A 21,219-nucleotide genomic window follows, 5' to 3' on the forward strand; every position below is an offset into this window, starting at 1 on the left:
ATAATGCAAACTACTTGTGCCAGCAATGTTTTTGGTCTATCTCTTACCGGCTACGTGTAAGGTATTTGGATTCTTTCATGTTTTATTTTATCGTTAAGCCTGATGTTTGTCCTTCAGACAGTTTTCCTACTTTTTTTACAACATCGTATTTTTCTCAATATACTATTAAATACTTCATCTTTAGTTATTTTCTGACCAATTTATCTATCTTATTTTCACTTCAGAAACGCAAATACGCGCACACACCATCAGACCCTCACAAATGAGGAGAAAGAACAGGTGTATTCTCGACAGAAGTCTGATATCTGAAAATAATGCTAATGATGTTAATAAAGTAAGAGTATTTTTGACCTTAGATAAACCTTCCGCAATCAATTATGGTTGAAATTTCCTTTTTGTACTCTAATTTTATAATCCAATTTTGTAGTAGAGCTTGACCTGTTAAATGTAGTACAAACTGAACTAAGTCTGTTGTTTACTGAACTATTAATTAGTTCCTAACAAATTTAAAAAAAAAAAAATAGAATAAAATGCTAAACAAATAGTACAGCTATCACACGTCTATCACAAAAGCAAAATACTCAGATGATGGATGTTTTATTTTCATTAAAAAAGTTTTTGCCATCTTTTTAATTTTTTCGTTTCTAATTATTCGTGCTTAATAATTACTAAACATTTACCTTCAGTAGATAAATATTTTTACGTATTTTTAATAGTTGTACGTAATTACAAATCTCCTAGCGGTAACGTCTCGGTCTTTCATCCGGAGATCCCGGGTTCGAAACCCGATCAGGCATGTATTTTTCATACGCTACAAAAATTCCATTTCCATTTCCCGCAGATAGGTTTCAACCGAATATAGTAAAATCATCAGGTGAAAAAAGAGAAGCAGAATTGGACAATTTTTTTTAATACAATTGAAATTCCAGGGATGTTTTATGATGATGTTGAAGCTACGTTTTTATTTATTGGTTTTTCAATATTTTCATACGTTTCTAAATGGATTTTACACAGAAATAAAGAGCATGCATTAGATATTTGAAACTCCCAGAAAATCTTTTTCTTTTTTAAAGCAATATTTGGGGTTTTTTTATTTACAAATACATTTAATTTTTATTTAACAGGTATTTGAAATTTTATACAGAATACTTCAAGAAAAAGGGATTTTCAAGAGAACTATGTTTTTTGATACTCTGTTCTTCATGATCAGCAGTGCTAGTCTTCTTTATTTGCTACGAAGTAAAAAAAAAAGTAGTACATTTCTATGGTACAGTATTTATTATAAGACACAATTATTTTCTTTATTTTTAATCAAGACAGTTGTTGATGGTGAAAATCACTTATAACAATGAACTTAAAAACCAAACCAAATCAAATATAGTAAATAAATGTTTTTTAAAAATTGCATCATAACGCTTTCAGTCATCCTTGAAGTAATCTTCACTGATTGGTATAACTGTTTTCAACTTGATATCGGGTAATTTTGTTGCTCGTGATTTTTTGAGTTTAACAGACACAGATTTAAAGTGTGGTCAAAAATGTTTGAATCTGCATTGTGTCTGAAATGTGATTTTTAGCATTTGTTCGAATATCAAGGTTCTTTTTAGGTGTTTATCAGTAGCAAGAGATTGTGACCTACATGATACAGTATTGTAAATTATAGACAGAGATTTAATCACGTATGACTAACAATAAACTATTAGTCTAGTACTGGTGAATCATTAGTGCTGTACAGCCATTTATAATAAAACGCTTATCATATCTTCTTCCTCTCAGATTTATTATATCACTTGTGAATGACTTCATATATGTAACTTATATATATATATATATATATATATAAATAACTTATATGTATGTAACATACATGTAACTTTTATGATAGATTAATCAAAACTTCCAAAAAAAATATTCCTCCATTTTTATCATTGTAATGTGTATTTTAGTATTTATGATTATGTACTGTACATTTAACGCAATAGTTTTACTTTTATAGTCATCAATGATACAGCCATATAAAATTAAGGTACACAAGGATATAAAATAATGAGGAAACTGAACTGTAAATTATAAAACTGTGCAACACCACAGTGGGATAACTGTTGCCTTTACTATGTTCAAAGCATCAAGTGCTGTTATTTATTAGCAAAAATTTCGCTCATAAAGAAAATAACCAAAATAACCTACATAGTTAATACCAAATGATTAAATATCTGTGCAGCTCATGCTAGCAGAATGACAAGTGTACGATTTTTATTTTTGGGATGATCAAGTACAGTGATTTAGCATCAGAGAAGATCTGTCTAAGTGGGTAATTCCTGAACAGCTTACCTTCTTACATTATTTTACATACATTACTCATAAACAAAAATTGATTAGTTATTTTAATTCTGAAAATTTTAAATCATGCTATTTTTTTATTTTTTAATGAATAAAATTAAACAAAAAAAAATTTTTTTTGCTACTTTTAAACTGTTTAAGTACTGTTGACAACATTGGAAAACAAAACCAATAATTAACCTGCGTAATTTATAAAAATAAAAGAAGTTATTTTCATTATCTTCCCACATTTTTTTTTTTTTTAAATAGTGTACTAAGTATATAAAATTAAAAGACAAACTCATACTTTTTACAATTAAATTTAAGCTTGTTTTCCTAAAATCTAAAGGCAGTAATAAAATTTTAAGATTTCAATGGTAATTATGTATGCAGATGAAATAATGATATATTTTGAGTTTTCAGTAAAACACACAAGTTTTTACCACTTATTATTGTACTGAATATTTTCAATGACCAAATTAATAAACCAGGAGAATATTAATGAGTTTACTGTTATTTAAAAATAATTGAATAAATTTATGTTTTTTTAATTGTTTAGGTTCTTCACACCATCAGAAGTTAAAAACTCTAACCAACTTAAGTCTAGCCCTTGTTCACATGCTGATCCTTGTTGGAAATTTGTATTGTTTGTAAGTTTTCTAATTTTTTTTATAGTTTGAGAACAAAACACAATCACTTTCTGCATCTATGAATATATGCTAGTATATATATTATTTAATTTTATTGTAACACTAAATCTTCTATTAACTTCAAAATTTATTTACTTATATATCAATATAATAGCTATTATCTTCTGCATTTTAAGCATTATAGCTTGAAAACAACCCAAAAATACAATCGACTTTCTAAACACATGGAAATTTGTTTGAGAGGATTTTTTAGAGCCAATGTGTAGCTCCTTTTTTAGTGTACTTAATTAAAAAAGTAAACATCTAGAAAGTAAGTGGTCTTTGAATTTGTTTTATAAAAATAATTAATTATATTTTATGTTCATAAATCATTGTTAGCATTATCCAACATTTCATTATTACCACCAGAAATAAGAATTGCTTTTCTCTTGAATTGGATAAATTTCACTTTATGATACTTAGACGCGAATAACAGAAAAACCAGAAAGGAAAACTGAGGGTTTAGAAATTATTGTGAAGAAAAGGCAGTAAAAATTAGTTGTATTACTAAATTCAGTATGAAGAGGCCTTAAAATGAACAGAGGAGAAAAAAATATTAAAAACTTTAAATGTTAAGGAAAAAATGAATATTTTTTTCTAGTTTTGCTTTTCATATTTTATTTTAAAAATAAAGGCATATCATCTTTGCATGATACAATATCAGATGATTTCTGCTCTTGTTAGATATATCTTATCTACCTCTGATGCTTCTCAATCTAAAATGTTTCTAATCTTTCCTTATTTTAAATCATCTTCTTTGTCATTGCCTTCTTGATATACTGCAAAGATAATTTTTTTGTATGTATATGTTTCATTGCAAAGCTTCCTACACAAAAAGCCATTCCTATTCACCTTTTCTATAAGGTTATTTTCTGGAGGTCTTTATGTAATGTTTGTTTGTAATTATCAGGCACATAAAACCCTAATTTGGATTAATTTTCATCTTGAAAATTGATATCACAAATAAGTCATTCTTCTGCACCTTTTCTAAAAGGTGCAGATTCTGGCATTTTTTGGAGGTTATTATATAATATTTGTTTGTTATTATCAGGCACATAAAACCCTAAACTGGGTTGATTTGTTATTGTATGAATTTAATTTTTGGAATTTTTCATGTACATTTCAATAGTAAGCTAAATATTTCTTAATAATATTACAAAGTAATTAATTTCTTCAAACACCTTTCGTAGCATGTAGGTAATATCATTGACATTAAATTCTTTTAGAGCATCTACAAATTTTGGGTTTTCAATTTCAGTTGTAACATAAATTTTTAATGGAAGCTTTTATTATTTTGTAAGCTTTTGGTCATACCCTGCTCCACAGGTTAAATCATACTCGTAACTCAAAAGAACAACATATTTCCCCTCTTTTTCAAGTGCCTCACTCTTCAGTATTTAAAATCTTACTACGCTCTTAAATTAATTTTACTAGAATTACATTCTGTTTTTGAAATTTTTTTTAAAGATTAACTGAGTAAATTTTTCTAGAATAATGAACTTAGATTAAGTAAGAGTAAAATTAAATCGGTTACCTTTTTTTCAATTGTGTCATATTGATGTACAGTCAATGCTTTGCCACTTTGATGATAAACATTTTAGAGACATGGTGTTCTAAATTTCTTCATATTTGTATTCTTTAAATCTTAGCTCAGTCCCTTTTTGCCATCTGGCTATGAAGTACCAGGTTTTCTTCTATATAAAGATAACAGAAATGATTAAATGTGATTCCAAATGATTCTAAATGTGTTGCCACATTTTTTTAATGAGCCTCTCTTTCCTTGTACCATCCATTTCTTCCACAGCGGTATATCACTCACCGATTTCATGCTACTCGAAGTTAGAGTTAAGTTACTTTCGGTTGGTATGAAGTATGGACCACCTGAGTCGGTTGTTTGAGTATACTAGAAAACTGATTATCTCAGTTTCAAAATGTGTATCAGAATTTCATATTTTTTTCATGATTTTAATCTTTAAAAACTTATCTTGGATGCCAAAAATTAACTCCTTCATTGACATTTCTTAATTTATTCAATTTTCACATCCTAGATCTTGTTTTTACCTATCTTATAGCATCCTATGAAACATTCCTTGACTTGACATGTGCTTGATTGCTTCTTACAGTTGGTCACAAGTTTCTGCTATTTCCTGGCATGATCTCATCTTTCTTGTGAATAATATTCAACTTAGAGTTAATAATGATAGGATAATCACTTTAAAGACTTTTAACATTTTAAAATGAATGCCCATTCAAGGATGCCACAACCATATCCAAATTACAATCACAAATTTACATGTTCTTAACAATAAAATTTATTTATTTAATGGTAAAGGTATCTTTCACAGTCTTTTCAATAAGGGTGGAACAAAATGTACTAGATGTATCAGCACATATGTTGGCGCAGGGACTGAAAGCCTATGTACTATCACTCTGCATGAATCGGAATGTATTTTAGCAAACTAAAAACATTGTAATTTTCTATAAGTGTTTGTGGTATGGTAATATATAAAAAACCGGTTTCATTAACTTACTGTAGCGTATGTAATTGAGTTTTATTCAAAATTATATATTGATGTAATTTAAACCTACTTCTTGTTGTATAGCCACTAATAATAGTAGAATCATACATGACTAATGTGCTATTTATGAATTGTTGTAAACACAACACACAATTCTAAAAATTTCATTTTCTTATTTTTAATCTACTCCAATCATTGTGCTGTGAAGAATCATATTTCACACATTGCTTGTAATTATGTTCTAGAAGTGGTTATTATAGAAACATTTACTGCAAATGTATATTTTACTTAATCCTAAAACACTCATCTGATCTTTTACTCCTTCATTATTCATTATACATAAAAACTACCTAAATTTTATAATTTTTTTTTTTTAAATCTCTTAACTGTAATATGAAGATGGATTAAAATGATAAATATAACTTAATATAAAAAAGTATATTTTAAACTTAATTATAATCAAAGATTTTCATTATAAGCATCATGTATTAATAATTAAAACATTTAAATTGAACTACAATATAAATTTAGAATTTTAGAAACTTCTTATTAATAATTTAAGATGTTATAGTAACTAATAAAAACAAATACAATTACTAATGGAACATACATTCTTTTAATATTTTGAGCAAACAACATTATTTTTCACGACATATGGAATATGTCGTGAAAAATATATATGGCACAGTAGGTCTTAGTCATTCGTTTTTTTTGTGTAATGGCACAAATAACAATATTTTCTTAGCCCTTCTTTAGAGTCGTTTTCTTTTAAATAGATGGTCCTTTACCACCTAAAGTTTCTTCAATTATTCTTCGGGTTTGATGTTTTAATGTCAGTGATTGCAATCTCCTAAGTTTCCAATTGGTCGTTAACTGTTCATCTAGTTTTAGTAGAAACATTTGTCTGGACAATGGTTTCGATTTATTCGAATTCTTTTTTACAAAATTTTACAAATAAATGATATATGCGTTAATTATGCCGATTTTGACCATATTACAAAAAAAAAACATAAAGGCCACCTTTTTGTTTTTTGTTCACAGTTTGTATTGTGGCATATTTAGTCGAACATGTCGACGGCCCCATTCGTCTGATTATAAGTTTTGATTGTTTCAGGTTTCTCGAAATATTATCAATCGCTGCCATCTTCACGCATTAAAGAAACTAATATTAGAAGTTTGTTCCCTTTGGTTTATAAGAATTAGCAGTTATGACATCAAAAAGAAACATCTGGATCCCTGCTTTTCGGTTTTCGTATTTTATATCTATAAGTTCTGAAGGCAATTCCTTTTTATTTTTTTAATTTTATTGTCCCAATCATAGTGAGTCCGTAATCATCTAGAAGATGTTTAACGAGTGGCAAACTCATAAACCAACTATCAGTGGTTATGTTTCTGTGAGATCCGCTTACGCATTTCACTGTCTCTTCCACAAAATAGACAGCGGCAGGGATATTTGCTGGAATAGTGCCTTAGCCAGCATAGAGGACTGCATTTATGACGTATTTCGCAAATTATCGCACATCATTATTTTAATTCCGTACTTCTCTGATTTCGATGGTATGTATATCCCAAAGGTACATCGACCACGAAAACGTAGCAAGTACTCATCAATAGTCAAATATTAACTAGGTCTGCAATGCGTTTGGCAGTTTTTAATAAATAAATCCCACACTTCTGAAAGAGGAGCAAGTTTGGTGTTTTTCAACCTTTCATTTCTCGTGTCCTTATCATCGAACCTCAAGCTGTTAATTATAAAATTAAACCTATTCGGCATTATTCCAATATATTTGTTTACACAAAATGTGGTATCAAATATTATATTTATTGATAAGTGATTTATTTTTAGAGCTCCAGCCAAAATTAAAATCCCAAGCAACAAAACATAAAATTCTTCTTTGCAAATTTCATTTAATGTAGAATTTCCTTGATCACGTTAGTTAAGTTTTTGCCGGCGAATTTCTTCAGTCATGTGGGTTACAATTATATTTATGATATCATCAGGGAAAAGTAAATACACAATTTTCAGTGGCTCCAAAAGCTGAGTGCCTCTTCCAAATGGTCCGGGTTGAATATATACTATGTTCTTTTACTTATTTTGTCCCCGGTTGCGTAACAAATAGGATTTTTTGCCCATTCATACCTGTCTTTTCCATAAAATCTTTCTTCTTGTAAATTTAAAAATGGATAGGTATCTCCCACACAAGATGACGTTCATCTTCGTTTTCGTTTGATATTTTCCTTTTCTGCTGACATTTGTAGACGTCAAGATTTATTGCTGGACTAGTTGGAGTGAAAGTTCATCCTCCAGAGATTCCTCAGGATTAAAGTCTGGATCTGCATCGGTGTCATCTGAATCTACTTCACAGCAGTCTTCAAACTCGCTTCCAGATTCACCTTCTTCAAACAAATTGTGGTGGATTTCTTCCACAGTTTCCACAAGTCGCAACATAATTCCCGGAAAAAAAACACTACATATTGCATTTTAATATATAAATAGAAACATGTATCCAAAGCATTATTCATTACAAATACAATTAAAGCCTACTTTACATACATTATTACTCATTATGCGTAGAAAGTTTAACTGACATTGTTCATTATATGTAAAATTTACGTACAAAATCTATAGGCATTACTTAAAAAAATTATACTTAAAAAAAAAGCGTACTTACTTTTACAAAATCTTATCTGTTGCTGACAGACGTGACTGATCGATGTTCATTACGCAAGATTATGTGGGGCACTGAATGGAGGAGGAACCTTAGACGGGTAGTTGGGAAAAGCGTGACGTGGTGGGGGGGGGAAGTGTTTTAGGTAGACGAGTGTTCTAGGGTTAATGAAATGAATAGCTGTTAGTGATAAATTTTTACTATTTGATGTATTGTTTTTCATTTAAGTCTTTGTCATAAATTCAGCCATGTAAATTTTTAATATTTCAATAAAGTTATTAACTTTTAAAATGCCTAAATTAGGAGAAAAAGGTACAGTAGTTCTTAGTGTGGTGAGGGAAATTGTATTCAATATTTACAACTTCTTTTTACAAAACAACGTCGTAAATGGAATAGTGAGGAAAACTGAAGTGATGAATACGGTTGTTCAAGTGACAAAGCCATCAACACGAACGGTCCAAAGAATTATAGCAGAAGGATAATCAAATGAAACTAAGAAGCCATCCGTGTTCGTTTTGCCGAGAAAACGTGTAAATCACCCCAATACTGTCATGCAATTTAGATTCGTTTGACATGGATACTTTCAGGCGTTTAATAAAGAAATTTTATGTAACCAAAAAATGCGTTCCTACTGTGAAGAGAATTTTGGAAAAATCCCAAGAAAGTGAAATTAATTTCAAAGGGAGTGAAAGATCTTTAAGGAGAATATTACATAAAATGGGATTTAGATGGAAAAAGAAGACAACCGGAAAATACTGATAGAACGGTGTGGCATTAAAATAGAAAGAATGAAATTTCTACGAAAAATTTCCTCGTTTCGCGAAGAAGGAAGACCAATTGCAAACACAGATGAAACCTACATTCACAGTAGTCATGCGACGCCAAAATCGTGGATAGACGCAACAAACCTTCATGAGGGATTAAAAACTCCACTATCCAAGGACTCACTATTAATAATTGTTCATGCAGGCTGTAATAAAGGATTCGTTAACAATGATTTACTTATGCACGAGTCCAATAAGAAAAGAAATTATCGGAAATCGATGGATTCCAAAAAGTACTCGAAATGGTTACGGGAGAAGTGTATTCCCAACTTGCAACCTCGGTCGGTCATTGTACTAGGAAATGGATCGTATCACAACGTTCTGCTTCAAAAACAGCCAAATTCCAACTCTTTAAAAAGCGATATGGTAAAATGGTTGGCCTAACAACGAATTAATAGTTCTCCTGCTATGAAGAAGACTGAATTATATGACACTGTAAAATTACACAAAGTCAAAAGAAATTTCTAATAGACAACACTTTCGAAAATTATGGTCATACAGTTCTACGGTTGGTACCTATCACCCTGACTTAAATTCCATTGAAATGATTTGGAGTCAAGTGAAAGGGCAAGTAACTAAAAGAAATGTAACTTTTAACATGTCGGACGTTCTTAAGTTAACTGAAGAGGAATTTCATAAAGTGTCTGAAGCTGAGTGAACAAGTATCTGCGAGCATGTTATCAATGTTGAAAAAAAAATACATTGAAGATGAACATTTATGCAGAATCGGAGACGAGCTCTTTAGAATCTACCGATGACAGCGACTTCGGAATTTGCGAGCTACAGCAATAAAATGAGTATAAAAAATGATTATTCAAAGCACTTTAAAACAATATTAATTGGGATATTAAACTAATTTTAATTAAATAGCATCGTACGTATTTTTGGTTATAAATATCATCTATATTAAACTGATAATGTTTTCAGTCGGCCTAGTACCGTGCCAAATGTTTGCTGGATGCTAGCAGTTTTTTGTGCCAACTTACGTGGTGATAGTTCTACTGATCTTGACTGGAAGCTTAGCCCATGGCTAACATCCAAAATTTTATTTTGTGGCATCAATTAGGAAGAGTTAAACATGTATTTTTTCCGAACAAAATCTGATGTAGACAAAAATTCTAAAGCTTTCATAATAACTTTATATTCTTAAATCAAAATGCTATGGTAATTTACATTGATTTCACATACTACTTTGTCTCATTAATTTGAGATAAATCTTGAGACACAGAAATATCAGGTTAACTGGTGGTGTACTATCTTGATCTGGAAGAAATCCAATATGTATCCACACTAACATTAAAATACAGCACCAGTACTAAGAGACTTGTTTGCAATGAATACAAGAACTATAATTGCCAGAGATGTTTTCAATAATTTTGTTATTTTTAAGGTTTTATCATATTTTAAAGAAAGGTGCAAAAAAGTGATTTTTTAATGGATAGAAGGAATCCTCTTTTGTTAAGGATGCTCCTTACAGCATTTCATCAATATATTTGAGGATTAATTATGTTACAGTAACTAAACAATGCAGAAAAACTATGCAGTATACTAACCTCAGAACACAAGATAAACATTATTTAACTAACAAGTTCGATGTACTGTATAAAGGGTTTTATTTTTTCAATCATGTCATGGTTTTCTTTCAAGACAGAATTCAAGTATCAGATAAAGGCCAGAAATAACCAATTTTATATTCCAGTTTACATATTACATGTTTAATTTAAACTTTTGTATTATCATAAAATCTTTAAGGCGCTGTTATCAAATTGCGCCCAGTGAAATGGAAGAGAATTGTCTCCTATTAATGTAAACTAACATAGATTTTCTTCAATCAAACAAGTAATTCTGTGAAAAAAATTTTTAATTTTTTTCATTTCTACTTTACAAAGGTAAACAATATGAAAAGTACTAAAAAGGATTTTTGCTGATTCATTGGAAAGATTTTATTCTTTATTAAACATTTTTTTTTTAGAAGGAAGTGATTGGGATTTCTAATTTTTTTCACTTTCACAATTTTTTATTTTTCTCAAAGGCAACTTTGTAAAGGTATTACTGAAATTGCATTATGTGATATTAAATTACTATCAAAAAGATCTATATCTGAATCTACATTCATCACAGTGAAATGAAAGCGATAGTCAAAAATATATTCAATATTTAAAATTTTTGTTTATGCATTATTATTTTTTGTCCAACAGGGAAGCATTAAATACTTCATACTAGGATTTCTACTGCAGTTTGCTAGAAGTGTTGTAAAAAGAAATAGTACAATAAACCTCCTAAAAACAGTATGTTCACTGGACACATACCTATTTGGTATGTTTGCGGGTAGTTATTCATTACTGTACAAGGTAAATATACATGAAAAATAACATTTTTAAATAGTTTACTTTTAAATGGTCACAAATAACAAATATAAATAACTGAATCTTTAAAAAAATATAATCTCATTTCTTTCATTAAAAAACAGTTAAAAATTATTTCTATTTCATTGCAAGTTGTATTAATATTCAATAAACTAATAAAAATAAAGAAGGAATATATCAGTGGCAGCTTCTCTACCTAAAATTAGTGGAGGTGCTGCTCCAGAAAATATTTTCTGGGCCTTTTCAAGGCCATGGTTAAAGTTTTCTGTAAAATAAAATAACTGAAAATAAAAGAATCAAATAGAATAGCTGAAAGCAGGATAATAATCTAATTATACACTTTATTACATTCAAGAATATGGTACACGATTTTTAAGCACATTGTGCTTAAAAACCATATTCGGTTTAACCAAATAAATAATAAAATCTCAATACTAATAATATTTTTTAGTATTATTAGATAATAACTTAATAAAATGTCTGCTTAAAAATACTGTAGTCCAATGGTGCTTAATTTAAATTTCTACGTATGCAGAAACAAATACATAATTAGTTTTTACTAATTACCTTCTCTTTACTCTTCCAGCATGTTTTTGGACAGATTTGGCAATCAAAGAGCACTTGCTTTCTGTCATCTTTGTTTGAAAGCTATATTAATTCCCATCAGCAACAGTCTTCCTTCTATGCCTGTTGGTCATGCAGTTCACATGAAGGTCCATCAGGGCTAGGAATTTGGGGGGGGGGTGTGGCGACTAGAAGTACATATGAAGGAGACTTATGCAAACACAGCAATCCTCCTAGACTCAATCAAATACGCTGAACACAAGTGGAAAATCTGTGGCGATCTAAAAGTCATTGGTGTACTCTTAGTAATGCAACTGGAGTACACTAAATACTGCTGATTTTTATGTATGTGGGACAGTAGAGATAGGAAATCGCATTATATTCAAGCAGACTGGTCTGCAAGAAATCATGACTCTAGCCAGAAAAATGCTGTTGCCGAGCCTCTTGTGTACCCAAAAGATGTTCTTCCATCCCTTCATATAAAGCTGGGTTTGATGAAAAATTTTGTCAAACATATGAACCAAGAAGGACAGGCCTTTAAGTACTTTCTTTCTTTTCTTTCTTTCTTTTCTTGTTTAGCCTCCCGTAACTACCGTTTAGATAATTCTTCAGAGGATGAATGAGGATGATATGTATGAGTGTAAATGAAGTGTAGTCTTGTACATTCTCAGTTCGACCATTCCTGAGATGTGTGGTTAATTGAAACCCAACCACCAAAGAACACCGGTATCCACGATTTAGTATTCAAATCCATGTAAAAATAACTGGCTTTACTAGGACTTGAACGCTGGAACTCTCGACTTCCAAATCAGCTGATTTGGGAAGACGCGTTCACCACTAGACCAACCCGGTGGGTTCTTTAAGTACTTAAGAGACAAATTTCCTACATTAGGTGAGGCAAAAGTTAAGGAAGGTGTTTTGTTGGGCCACAAATTTGACAACTTGTAAAGGATCCTGTGTTTGATCAAATTTTGGATGGGAAAGAAAAGGAAGCTTGGGAAGCCTTAAAGGGAGTCATTCATGGATTTTTAGGCAACAAAAGAGATGAAAATTACAGTCAGTTGGTGACAGTACTTCTGCAAAAATACCATCAACTCAACGTGTTGCAACATGGCCCTTAAAATCCATTTTCTCCACTCACACCTGGACTTTTACCCTTCCAGTTGTGAAGTTGTCAGTGATGAACACGGAAAAAGATTCCAACAGGATATTTCTGTAACAGAAGAAAGATATCAGGGCCATTGGAATAAAGCAATGCTTGTTGATTACTGCGGTCTGTGTGTAGGCATGCTCCAGAACTCTCTTGCAAGAAGAAAGCCAACAGACAATGATTTCATAAGCTACCACATGATTCTCTTCAGACCCTACCAACTGCCAGGTATTCTTCCATCAGTTAAGAACTCTTAAAATGTAACTGTCATTAAAAAATAGCAAATGGACTTTCTATGTTGTTGGTATATGTAATTAAATTGTATTGTTTTCTCTTAATCCGTTAAAATAAAATACTTCCACCTATTGTATGTCACAGAAACTAGAACTAATAAAAATTTTTCTTTGTCTTATTCATTTTTCTCAACCCAAAATTAGTAAGATTTGTCTCATGAAGTGAAGGAAACATTCAAAAAAATGTTTTTTGTTTGGCAGTGTTAATCATCAAGAAATAATTTAGCATCATGTTTCACGCTCAGATCTTCTAGAAAATTAATGTGCCTTAATTTCCATAGTGTTGATATGATACTCATACTTCTTACCATTGCTTTTCTGGAATATGGGATCATTTACTCCAATCTTTATAGTGGAGTGGCTTTGTCTTTGATTCACAAAGACCTTGGTTGAAATCTTATCAGGCTTAGCATTTTTTATACACCATGAAATTCATCTCACATCAAAAAAAAACCAAGGCATCTGTACATAAGTTAGCCTGCAGTTGTAATCATGAATAAATTCTTTGAATTTAGATTTTTCTTTATTGATTAAACTATTTTCTTAACATATCTTATGACAACTATATATGATCATCTTTAATGTGACTGCAGTCACAGTCATAACATAACACCAGATATTTTTAATGATATTTTTTTCACATATTTTAGCATTAAAATATCTGATAATATTTGTTTAGCAAACAAATATGTATTTGACTTCAATTCAACATATAATCAGTTTAGTGTACCAGATATGGCATTATAATAAGGAAGTGAATGCACCACCCATTTTAAATATTTTGCTATTGAAGTAGGATTCAATCCTACTGAATATTGTTTTGACAATTCCAAACACTTAAAAAATTTTTAATTACAATTTTTATTAGTGCAATTTTCAAAGTCAAAATTAAGCATGTCCATCTGACATAAAAATATTACATTTGGGAGTTACTGTCCAGAAAAAATATCTTGAGACCAGAGCTGTTAAGATGACACAAAGAGGCATAAAAACACTTCTGAATTGTTTTTTTTATTATTCTTGGAACCATTACAATGATTGAATTTGGTAGATAATAATAAACAAAGTCTGAAGATCACCTTCTTGGGAAATGGAAGCAGAAATTTTAGTCTTCTGTACACTTAGGAATGTATTAGATAAAGGTGTACAACCAGCTGATATCTACAAACCTCCTAAAACCCTTAATTACCATTGGTGATATATTATCTTCTCCATCACAAAAATAAGGTTCCTTTACAAAAATAAAGGTCAATAACCCTTATCAATCCTCTAAAACACCTAATAACCAGTGTTGATGTATTATCTACTCCATCACATTTTGTCTAAAATCTCTTATGACTTACAAAATGATATTATGCTTTCAGTTGTTTTTAAAATTCAAATATCTATCAAACTTACATCTGTTTGGTATTAATTAAAAATAAATTTAAAGAATTTACCAGAAGTATGAAAATGTACTAGATTCAATAATTAACGGGACATCTGTTGCTATTGATTTTATTCCTGATAAATCAGTGCAAAAAGACTAAAAAAAATTATAAACTTCAGTCGGTTCAAAAAGCACATTTCTTTTAACTTCTCAAGCTTTTTGTACATGTGTTATATTTTGAAAAGAAGAATTTGAATATCGCATAACTCAATTTTTTTTTTCAATTTAGTAGTTTGGATGGTAGAGGCCTATTGGTGCTGAGAATTGTGATTGTTAGGAAACTATTTATTATGCATAAATGGTTTCCTCACCATTGCTAATGCATTATGGTTTATTATTATTCATAAACCGTTTATTATGAAATTCCAAAAATTGGAATTTCATTCTACTGGACCAGAAGATAAAATATACATTCGAAGACTAGAATTGAAAAAGATTTTAAACTTTCATAAATGCACTAGGACCCTCTTTTTTACTCCCATACAAACTGAAATACTGAGGTATTCAAAGTACTTTCAAAAGTGAAAATTTAATTTATTAGTACCCCAAATTGAAACAAAATAAATCATAAGAACAGAAAAATTATTTTGTAAAGTTCAGTTTACTTCATGAAATCAGAAAGAAAATCAACTGTTCGGAAGATTACACTTGTAAACACAATTTTGCGCATATGAAAAGATTTATTGTGATCTAACAACATTTTAGCCTGAAATAAATAATGCTCTCAATATTTTGGAATGTCAGCTTTTTTGGAATTTTTTAGAAGGTCTGTCTCAATCTGTCTCCACATTTGTCTCCGTGCACATGGAGATGGATTGACATCAGAGAGGGGGGTTTTATTATTATTATACTATTCTTGTACGAGATACAAAATACAATTTTGTTCAATTTTTACATTTTATGTGCAAGAAGGATTGTTTATTTAAAATGAAAAGAAATCTTTTTTTACAAAGTTTATAATAATGTTACATCCTGTCCCTAAATAAACTTATTTATCTTTTCTTCTTATTAATGTTTCACAAAATTTATTTTTTACAAATCTGTTTAATAATTAATATAATAAAGTATTTTAATTTATACATATTTATTGAGAATAGTTATTTGTTTTAGTCAATTGTGTGCATTCTGTGTCAGTGGTTTAAATATGATTCAGCTGTTTATTCCATACCAGCAGGATTTATTGCTGGAGTTGCTTACGCTATCCAACCAAACTTAACCATATCTGTCATCGCATTTACAAATATTATCAAGGTAAGCTAATAAAAAAAAAAGTGTTGTAATTAAATAATATATAATTACTGATACAGAAATTTAATATTATGTTATATTAATTTAAATTACGTACATTTATTATTCTTGCCTTTTTATTTAACCGACTTGAAAAAATGTGGAGATTCTCAATTCAACTTTATGCCCTTTTTATAAGGAAGTTTAAAAGACATTTTTAATGATTTTAATGACTTGCTCAATTTTATTGAAGAAATTTCTCTAATGATTCCAAATTTTCTTTAACTTCACAGCCGCATTTGTGTCGGCCGAAAGATGTTTTTCTTTTACAGTTGCCTTATGACGTGGAATATTTTAATTGTTTAAGCTTTAAAATCAGTATACTCAGGTAACTTTTCATTTAATTTAAGTGTTTTTATACACTATCTATCGGTTTCTGAGATGGGTTCCTCATCCAATAGATGTTGCTAAAACCAGTTGTAAATCGTCGAATCAACATTTTATCTTTAGCTAATTTCATTGCTTGGCGATAACCATCAAGCGATGAAATTAATGAGCTCGGTGAATTTAAATATCTATTTTAACTCAGTAGAAAGAACTAAACATTTCCATCTTGCTTTAATTATATCACTCGATACAGAGTAGCATTAAACTACGTATATACTAGAAAACTAACTATTGCACAACAACAAAAATACACTACAATTGACTGTCGCTATTATATCGACGATGTTGCACTAAATGAAAGAGAGTGTGTTAAGAGGTTTCAGATGTGAAATGTTATAATGAAAATAGAAATAGCCGTTAAGTGATCGGCTAATGAGTTCCAAACACAAGCATATTTTGTATACTATACTGGTATTTACAAACATTAAAATTAATTAATAACACATAAAAATCAATAAATTAGAAAAAAACAGTACAAGTAAGGCATACAACGCTTATTATAGATTAGGACAAATTTCAGTACGAAAAAATTTTGGCATTGATATTTATTTTTTCTCATGCAGTAGATCTATAACGTTCATTTTTTGTGTAATAAAATAAAAAAAAATTTTTTCCTGTTTGGTAATCAATTTTTTTGAATGAATGGCCTTCAGGTATTTAGTATTTTACTAAAAATTCCAAAAATTTAGTCGGTAAATAAAATATATTATTGGAATGAGTATAAAATTTTATAGTAATGGAAAATTCAAGAATAAGAAAGACAAAAATTAAGAATTTATAATCGAAAATAAGCTTAAAAAGAGAAAAATCCAGAAAAAAATAAAGAGGAACAATAAAAACAATTTCTAGAATAGCATGAAAGATTCGGAAAATGAATGTTTTGAAATCGTCACGGTTGAACGATGGATTGGCTGGTGTTATTTCAGGGCAAGCTCTAAGGCCTTGAGTTTAAATACCGGCTAGAGACATGAGGGAAACAGTGTGCGATAATATTTGAAGCGAATATGCGATAACAGTAGTGTACGCGCGAAAAGTGATCCACGAGTATATTCTAATATGCAATGAAAATGTTACGGTGTTCCATTCTGCGGTTAAATACGAGAAGCTGTTCGGGGAGTTCATTGTGAACAGGGGACAAGGTGTTATTTCAGAAAAGTATAAGCTAGTTTTCTTTGTAAATTGAAGTAAATAATCTTTATAAAAAGTTTATTATCCATATTTTAATAGCAATCTCACTGTAATACTCACTTCTTACTTCTGTATAAATTCGTAATGGTTATTGTAAATTAAGAAATTTAGAATTAAAATAAAATCAGAATCTGATTTAAAGTAGAATCAGAATTATTTCTTGCGATGTATAATATACTTATCTTAAAGATAGCAAGTTTATTAAGAACAAATAAATCGCATTTGTAAGACTTCTTAACATGAGCAATTTCCTTTGGCGAACCGATAACAAGTGACAAAATATTAAAATATTTTAAAAAGTGTTAGCTAATGCTTCATAGTATTTCATTGTGCGGTTTTATCCATTCTTTTGCTTATTACTTTAACACAACTTTCTTGCGTTTGTATTTCTTGCAAATGACTAATAAACATACGTGAAACGTTGTTTGATGACTTATTCAGATTTAAAACAAAAATAAACCAAAAAATCTAAAATAATCAAGATAGTTAAAAATAATAAAAACCTAAAAATAACCTCCTCCTAAAAAGTAAAATAAATTTTCATTTTCAATAAAATAATTCTTCATTAAATTTCAATTTCAGTTTGAGATTGACGCCAAATTAAGTGTCAGCAAGTTAAATGAGTTATTTTTAATCTAGTGCCAGCTTCTAAAATTGAAAATAAATAAAAAATTATTATTTGTAGTTTATAAAAAGACAGTGGAGTCATAATTATTATTTTTTAACTATACTTTATTAAAGAATGTGTTTATTTATTTAAAAAAAAAATAATAAACATTTTATTGTGAGAAAATATTTCATTTAAAAAATTTTCTTACTGCAGTTATATTTCAGTCTACTTGAATTTGAATAGAATGATTTTTCTTGAGTGTAAAGTTATAGTGGATAGTTGAATTTCGTTCTACTATCACAGTGTAACTTTATTTATCTAGTTAGGCACCATATTTTATTGTGTTGCATTTTGTTTACAAATTTTCCGATTATTTCCCTGTTTTTATTGTTTTATCATTTTGATTGAATCTTGTACAGTATCTTTAAATCTCTTAACGATGAACTACGGTAAGGAAAGAGTATTAAAAAAAAAATTAAAGAAGTGGTAAAACCAAAATCTCTTGTTCTGTTGGTTTTCATTCTAAATGTGTCAGTCTGACAAAGAATCTTAGGTGAGAAAATGAAGAATTGAAAATCTAGAACAGTTTTATAATACGTAAGTAGTAGGAATCTGACTCAAACAAGTCCATAAATCATTGTCATGAGAAAATGGATTCAACAATAAATTTGTTATGGAGCGGCTGAAGTTGTCGGGCCTGGAGACTATTAATACGCTACCAATTGAAGATGATTGAAATGCCCACTGACGGCTGAACGATCTAGAACAGTACTTACGGAGTATTAAACCATTTGTACGTGGGATATAAGAAAAATATTACTGACATTGTGATGAGTGTATTAGTCTCGAAATAAATATTTATTCTGATCGGAACGTATTATTACATTATATAGATCACGTCTTTAAATGATAAATTATTTACATAAAATCAAATTATATGATAAAAAACAGATGTGATATAAGTCTACATTAATTATTTAAATACTAGCAAATGAAGTAATGTTTAAGGTAAAAAAAAAATCTGCAATTCAAAAATCGCTATTGAAAACAATTTTCAGCAGATATTTACGTACATGTTGAACGGGATGCAGATAAATCGTGTGTTTTTTTTTAACTTTTTTCAATTAGTATTACTCGTATTTAAGAATTCATCAATAAGTAACATTAATTGTATTCGCAAGAGAAATTTTTTTAATTTTATTTTAAATAAATTAGTGGGAATACCTTTTAAATTTTTCTGTAATTTATTAAAAATTGAAACGAAAGAATAATAATGCCCTTTCTCGTAAGCTGAAGTATTGTGCTGAGTTATATGAAAACATTAGGTTGTCTTGGGTGGTAAAAGCGGACGTTGTTATTCTTTTAAGAATAAGTGACGATTCTGTTCAGAAAATCTTGCACACTCATAAATATAAACACAAAGATAAGTTACCATGTTTGATTTTCTAAATATAGGTCAACACTATTAATACTAGTGGTCTTCAAATAATGATCCTACAACCCATTTTTGTATCTTTATAATCCGTTCTTATTTTTCAACGGATTTCCAACAGATGATATATTTTAAATGGAAATATTCGTGTTGGATCAGTAGGTTGAATTTGGTGAAACAAAAGGCCCAATCAAGGAAACACTTTAAAAAGATTTCTATATAAGTAAAACTGAACCAAACTCTGACAGAAAAGAGGCACTACTTGTGGAATTTGCTGTGTTAGCTCTCTCAAATGGTAGGATTATTTTAACACTGAGATTTATAATTTTCTGTCTAAGAAGGGATCACAAAATTTGAAAAGTTCTTTCACAGAAAATAAATATAATCTTTCAAAAAAATAAATCTTAAATAATCTTTCTTTCAAAAAATAAATTTAATCTATTCTTTTAAAGATAAATTAATCTTTCTTTCTTTTTTTTCTACATCTTTCAAGGCAATCTCAAAATAACTTAAAACATAAAGCATTCCAACTTGTATCCTTTTAAAGGAAAATATACTGAATAAAATGTAAGAATTAAAAGAAATGTTCAATTAATAATTGAAATAATGTATTACTGTTTTTAAAAAAAAAATTACTTGCACGCTTATCAGATTTATGACTAAATTTAAACTAGAATTTACAGGTATCATGTTTGCACAAAACATTCTTCCAAAATGTCGCAGTATTGTCTTAACAGAATAAAATTAAACCATCACTAATGAACATCTCGTTCCACAAAAAGCACTCTTGAACAATACCATATCGTGTAAGAGTAGATAACACAGGTCAACAAAATTAAGGAAGTTAGAAGTTGTTTGTAATCTGATAACTGATTTTTATGTTATTTTGTCTTTATATATCACGTCAGAATTTTTCACAATACTAAAAAAATAAAATAGAGAAAAGACATATTGTATATGTATTCCTTGGTAAAACTTTTATTTATAATGTAGTAATAGGACTTAATGAAAATATTTTTGCACATTTTCTTACCTCTACGAAGACTTGTACTGCCTTTTTTCCTTTCAACACTTCTCAGGTCACATTTTTTGTTGTAGTCAGCTTGCAGATTAACTCTATGGATGAACCAGCAACAACAACAATCATGTTCACATTCTAGCTTCCCTGATATCTGCGTTCCATTTCCTTTATATCTTGGTGAAATCTTTCACCTTCATCTTCACTTACAGCACCAAGATTTTTGGAGAAGCAATCAATATGAGAATGCAGAAAACATACCTTCAAGCTTCAGCCAAGTCTTGGAATTTCATTACCACGATTTCTACTATACACTTAAAATTTGGGTCCTTATTATTCCCAAGAAATTTCTTTATGACTTCATTAAATGCTTTCCATGCTTCTTTTTCAATGTCCTCAATTTTTGTTTGAAAGACTTCATCTTTAAAAAGTTTACGAATATCTGCACCACTGTAAATGCCTTCTTTCACTTTGG

The 21,219-nt window shown here is 29.5% G+C and overlaps 1 protein-coding gene across 2 annotated transcripts in view; it reads left to right on the forward strand.

The window, feature by feature from the left end:
- The window catches only part of LOC142332224 (transmembrane protein 135-like), a 45,510-nt gene that overhangs the window by 13,610 nt on the left and 10,681 nt on the right, over positions 1–21,219 (forward strand). For both annotated transcript variants that reach the window (XM_075378526.1, XM_075378519.1), the window contains exons 4-7: positions 1,125–1,267; positions 2,879–2,969; positions 11,219–11,371; positions 15,933–16,073. In XM_075378526.1, coding sequence (XP_075234641.1) covers positions 1,125–1,267; positions 2,879–2,969; positions 11,219–11,371; positions 15,933–16,073 — 528 coding nt within the window. The remainder of the gene's footprint in view (positions 1–1,124; positions 1,268–2,878; positions 2,970–11,218; positions 11,372–15,932; positions 16,074–21,219) is intronic.

Source organism: Lycorma delicatula, chromosome 1, assembly GCF_047948215.1.
Source record: "Lycorma delicatula isolate Av1 chromosome 1, ASM4794821v1, whole genome shotgun sequence".
Lineage (NCBI taxonomy): Eukaryota > Metazoa > Arthropoda > Insecta > Hemiptera > Fulgoridae > Lycorma > Lycorma delicatula.